This window comes from Rhodamnia argentea, chromosome 9 (assembly GCF_020921035.1).
Source record: "Rhodamnia argentea isolate NSW1041297 chromosome 9, ASM2092103v1, whole genome shotgun sequence".
Taxonomy (NCBI): Eukaryota; Viridiplantae; Streptophyta; class Magnoliopsida; order Myrtales; family Myrtaceae; genus Rhodamnia; species Rhodamnia argentea.
Window position 1 is genome coordinate 26,780,511 of NC_063158.1, and position 5,914 is coordinate 26,786,424.

Sequence of the window (5,914 nt, forward strand, 5' to 3'; positions counted from 1 at the left end):
GATGGCATCAGTGGGCTGGCCCATGAATGGAGCACAAATGGGAGGATAAGAGCGGCAGCAGCGACAGATGAAGGATATTAGGTAAGTATCAGGGATCGACAGATCGCTGAAAAAAATTTGAACGATACTCGCCGGGTTAAATATAAAAGAAAACGATTCTCATTGTCATGGGAATGAAACCCTAAGAAATTGCAGGACTTCATATGCCCAGACAATCGATTATGTGGAACCTCTTCGTGATCATTTTCCTCTTTGTTTTTTCGACATTTGACCAACTAATTGTTTAAGTCATAGTGGCAATAAGACGCACGTTGCGGAAAGGTGTTCAGATATATATATATATATATATATATATATGTGTGTGTGTGTGTGTGTGTGTGTGTGTGTGTGTGTGTGTGTGTGTGTGTGTGTGTGTGTGTGTGCTGTTTCTTTATGGCAAATTGACCAGATCTATTGGAGATGTGTGCACACATAATCTTCTTTTTGTTTCCTCCAAAGAAAAGCTTGTGCTATTTAGTTTATAATGACTACAGCTCGAGTACTGTTGGCAAGATGCGCTTTTGTCATCATTTTAAGGTTTAGACATCTCAATATACCAACTTTTTCTCTCGATTTAGATTTCGAAATATTTTATCCCAAGCTACAAAGAATCCATCTCCATTTAGCGATTAGATGCAATGCAATAATGGAATAAGATATAAAAAAGAATCGATTCTTTTTGGGCATCGCTACTGTCTTCGGCAAATTAAAATAATAATGTTTCACTCATCTGAGTTGGCTATTTTGTCTCTATATAATCAGACAAAAAAATTAATTAATTAAGGTTGCGTGTTTCACGGTTCTTGAGAATAATAGACACATGTGCTCTATTAGACAATAACTTTTCCTTGGCAAGTTGTTCCCCCTGTGCAACCATAATTGTCCAAAAAGTCCTAAACCTATTGTACGACGGTCAATTAAAGTTCTGAATATTTCAATTGTACAATGTAGTCCTAAATCTTTTAATGATTTGCCAATTCAGTCACAAACTTTTCAATTATACCAATTTTGTCCTAATCAATTTTGATAATTTGGCAATCTAGTCGTTTTTGTCAATAAAGGTTTAGGCTAACTTGGCAAAACTTGAAAATGTTTAGGACTAAATTGGCACAATTTCCTAAGGTTTAGGATAAAATTAACACAATTAAAAGTTTAGGACTAAATTAACAAATACTAAAAAGTTAGGGCTTTCTAGATGATTTTACCGTAAGTCATGTGGACAATTGTGGTTAGCTACTTGTACCTGAGTGAGCTAACAAAAGAACGACATATCTCCAAGGATGGTATATGTTAATAGAGATCACAAACTTAAAAGTAAATTTGCTTAACAGTTTCAGTTTGTTTTCAACATGGTTAAGTGCTATGCCATTAGATGTGTCTTCCACACAATGTTCTCTTAGATTTTCATTGCATAGACACCAGTTAAGTGCTCCAGCTCTCTTGAACTTATGTTGAAAATTTCGGAAGGATGGAATCTCCATCCAATGGGCTCTTTAACACGGGGTATCCTAACTAAATATGCCAAAACATGCCCCAACCAACACTGCTCCAACTTGTGAAAATGACACGATGTCACTTACTAAAAATGCAACTTGCTTTAAGCAAAAATCAATCCGGAAATCTTTTGCAATTGGTGGACTTTGAAAGTATGTGCATGAGGGACCAAACCCAAATATAAATAGAAAGCAAGTATTGGAGTCACTGAGAACAACAATTAAGCAAGAGGGTTAATAGCACAGCCACATTTCTTCTCCCTGTATTCCCTGACAAACTCAAAAGGTAGCTCAAAAATGGTGAGAAATCCACTTAGATCCAACAAGAGAAACAATGCGACAGTGAAGAAGGGCACTTGGAGTGGGGAAGAAGATCAGAAGCTCATTGCTTACATCAGACGATATGGCATTTGGAACTGGACTCACATGCCCAAAGCTGCTGGTGCGAAGTATTCATGTATTCATCTTGTTTTTTGCCGATCTCTGTATCTGGTTTTGCTCGGTTTAATATCAACCCGAATCTTGAATATGTGCGTGAATGACTCAGGTTTGGCAAGAACCGGGAAAAGCTGTAGACTTCGGTGGATGAACTATTTGAGGCCCAACATCAGGCATGGAAACATCACCAAAGAAGAGGAGGATATGATCATCGAATTGCACCGACTTCTTGGAAATAAGTAAGTTTCACTCATCACCTCATTGAAATCCTGATGAAAGATTGATAAACATGTCACATCTGTGAATTTATTTAGCCTCGCGCTGAGAAAATACAATCTTAGTATCACCTTTGTACGGAACACTTCATTTCTTTTGTCACAGATGGCTTTCGATTCCACAATGATAGACTACAAGTATGTCAGTAGTTCTTGCACTACACAAACTTAAGTTAGCATTGGTAGACAAATGACTGATTATTTCCCCTATTGCAGATGGGCGGCAATAGCAGCCAAACTTCCAGGAAGGACTGATAATGAAATCAAGAATTATTGGAACACCCGCTTGAAGAAACGTGTCGGTGATGGGAACAAGTTGCAAATATCATCCACATGCAATACAGAAATTAAGCCGTCTCTTCCCACTACTGATACTTCTATACTAAAACCCGACATTGGATCTCAACATGGAATTCCTACAATGAGTGGAAATAGCTTATGCACCTCTTATGGTGTTCACTGTCATTACAAAACCTCAGAGAATAGCTGGTATTCACCATGCGACGGGATTGGAGAAGAAGAAAGCTTGTGGGAACAATTCCTTGCGCTGAAAGACTTTCAAATTGGAGAGAATTTCGGAGAGACGTACATGCAATCGGTAGCTAAGGCACCTGTCCTTGTGTGCATGCAGCAGGAGCTCCAGCAACACAGTGATTCCTATGAAGATTTCTCGATGGATTTATGGGAAAACTGATAACCGCTGAAAGGCACTTGTGCGTAGATTGAAGAGGTGCCGCATGACTACTTGTAGTTTCCTGTTAATGGTCAGGGTTCATTCCTGAAGATAGATCTTTTTGATATAATAAATATAAGATGCATTTATAACTTCCAAAGTATGTGATATTAATGTCGTGAGTATTGTGCTTTCTGCGATTGAGTATCCGTGTATTTATTTTAGAATATTTCTAGAATTTGAACCCCCAAAGGAAACCCAATATGCCACAAGAAAGTCGTATGGATGTCATGTTATCACATAAATCTCTCATAGCGTTTATGTTTATATTACAATTCCCATCCTATAATCGTTTTATTGGATTTCACTACATAACTAAAATAGCACTTTCTCTTTCTTTATTAGAAGATTTTCCGTTTTAGTGCAAGTGCAACTTTTGGTTATCGTCAAACAACTTAGTTTTGAACTAATTTCACTAAAATTGCCTTTTACACTACTCCCTTAAAATGTAGATTATCTGGCGTAATATCTTTCCCATTTTACGAGAGGAGTTTTTATGGGTTAACCTCTCGTCATTTAATTTCTTGAGGAAAGTTTGTAGGTATCGGTTTCGTATTTTTCTTATAATTGATATTTAACTTGTGAACGGTACATCGAAATAGAAGAGTTGTACCGCTCACCATATGTACAATACACACTTAAAACGGTAATCACCAAGTCAAAATGCCTCACAAAATTTCAACATTCGAATATTATATGCATCACCATGTAAAATCTGACATATGATAAAATGATAATAACAATATCTTGCATGATTCTATGTTTTTTGCACAAAAAAAAAATATAGAATGAAAAGAATATATTCTGATTTATCAATTTTTTAAGAGTAAAGAAAGCAATGTCCTCTTGCTAAAGAAAACTTAATGGCAAAGTAATCCATTCAAGGTTATCAATAATCCCTTAATCCAACACATTCGTAACACTATTGAAACGCTTAATTGAAAATCACCATATGTCTTGGAGTCTAGAGGCAATAGTGTTACGGTGCTGTAAAACTGAAAATATGTACCAAAAATTTTGCCACCCATGGTTTTGATAACTTAAGGCGCTGAAAATAAGAATTATTTTAATTCGGTAATAACTAAAGTTGAATGATGATGAAAATATATATATTTTAAATCATAGAAGGGGTTGAATACTTAATTTGTAGATTTGAGCAACTTGGCTATAATATATTGAACCCTATTATGTGCATGTATACATGGGGATTAGTTAAGTTGGCCAAGTTTAGATATCTTGTGGAAGAAAGACCATCCCTTATGCATATGAGATTCTTTGAATTCTTTACTGAATTTAACATGTCAAGTCAAATTCAACTAATGTTATCAAACATCTAGCCTCATTATGTGTAAAATATTTGTACATTTTTTTCACTTAATTGCAAACATTTCTTTAGTGTTCATGCACCAAGAGAAGTTATGTTTTTCCCTTGTTGGAAACTTCCTTTTGCATATTCACTCACTGGGTCATCTCCATTACTTGAATATATTTTTAATATATATCGGCTTCATAAAAAGTAAGCTTACCTTTTGGACCGATTACTAAACTTACACTAATAGCTCTTAAGGAACTGAAGTTAGGGATTAAGACTTCAGAAAATTAGACAGACAGAATAATCAGTCCATCTCATGCTGATCAAAGAAAAGAAAAATGAAATAAGATGTCTGCAAGTAAATCTAGCAGAAAAACTGTATCTAGTAATGCTGAAAACAGAAAGCGCGGTTTATGAACTTCTTTTATAAATTATGTGACTAACTGTAAGTGAGCATGTATCCGAGTAATTAGCAACCAATTACGTGCACCATGTAGCGTGAAAAGATTTGTGGATTGTGGTTAGTGATGTAATATGGGATATACGGGTCATCGATGCCTTCATCAAAGGATGGTTTTCCATTATCTGATGAACTAGCAATCCTAAAAAAACTACGCCTAATTATGCCCTTAAGTATTACTAGATCAGTCACTTTCTTTCATCAAGGAGTCACACTTTGAAACAGGGAGATAAAAGGACATCTAAATCAAATTATGTCGAAGATATTCCTAAATATTGGAGTTGGACTTCAATGCCTAGCAAAGTTTAGATGGAGATTTTTTTTTTTTTTTTTTTGGTTGAGACGAGCGATCCTGCTTAAGAAATAGAAGTAAATTAAATTATGTTGGGGCGGTTTCCAGCCAATAAGCAACTATTGTTTGCATAGAACGTCGACATCACATGAACATAGGATTGCTATACAAAACTTTTGTAAGACACTGGAGAGAACGGGTTGAGTGCTGCCCTCACACGGCACCACTGCCACATGTTTACGTAGGTTAGACTTTACCCAAGATTAACGCGAGGACACATATACAGTATGGACAACAAATAAGGGCTAGAAAATACTCGAACTCAGGATCTCGGACTTGCATATAATGTAGAATTTGATATGCCCATTGCCAAATATTCTAAAGGTTTACGGTAATAAATAAAGTTTTAATTTAATAGTTAATTATTCTAAAATATGCCACATCTAATTTCAATCTGAATAATCTACTTTTTTATTGATTCGGATGGAGATATAGTCAGACGCCTGAAAGTTGGCTTTATATGCTTCCTTGACTATTTGGAACCCAAAAAAAAAAAAACAAGAAGAAGAACAATACTACCTTGACTATGCAAAAATTGATGAAAGAAAATTAGAAATCATATGCTAGGTTATTGCGTCTCAATTCAAGTTAAGTTAGTCAACTGTAAATATGGACATCCGATTATTTAAAGAGATAGAACAATCCAAATAACATGTAAAATTACAGATGTAAGTGCTTCATCCGCTTCTGTCTACATTATAATATTTTAACTAGTAAAAGATAACAGCGAATCCAAAGGGTACATTTGTATAATTTATTGGGGTGTCTTATATTCTAAAATGTAGTGCTCGCTATTGGCAACTGAGTCACAT

General features: G+C 35.4%; 1 protein-coding gene across 1 annotated transcript; it reads left to right on the forward strand.

Annotated features, from left to right (window-relative positions):
• The first annotated feature begins 1,703 nt into the window (after positions 1-1,703).
• LOC125316717 (transcription factor WER-like) lies at positions 1,704-2,962 on the forward strand. The gene is made up of 3 exons (XM_048285840.1): positions 1,704-1,974; positions 2,080-2,209; positions 2,462-2,962. Exons 1-3 carry the CDS (start codon positions 1,830-1,832, stop codon positions 2,937-2,939), a joined length of 753 nt encoding a protein of 250 aa, XP_048141797.1. The 5' UTR covers positions 1,704-1,829; the 3' UTR covers positions 2,940-2,962.
• Positions 2,963-5,914: the final 2,952 nt, after the last annotated feature.

Coding starts and splice junctions, on each gene's coding strand:
- LOC125316717 (XM_048285840.1), top strand. CDS start 1,830: ATGGTGAGAAATCCACTTAGATCCAACAAGAGAAACAATGCGACAGTG. Junction 1,975..2,079: donor TCACATGCCCAAAGCTGCTG/GTGCGAAGTATT, acceptor TGAATGACTCAG/GTTTGGCAAGAACCGGGAAA. Junction 2,210..2,461: donor CACCGACTTCTTGGAAATAA/GTAAGTTTCACT, acceptor CCCCTATTGCAG/ATGGGCGGCAATAGCAGCCA.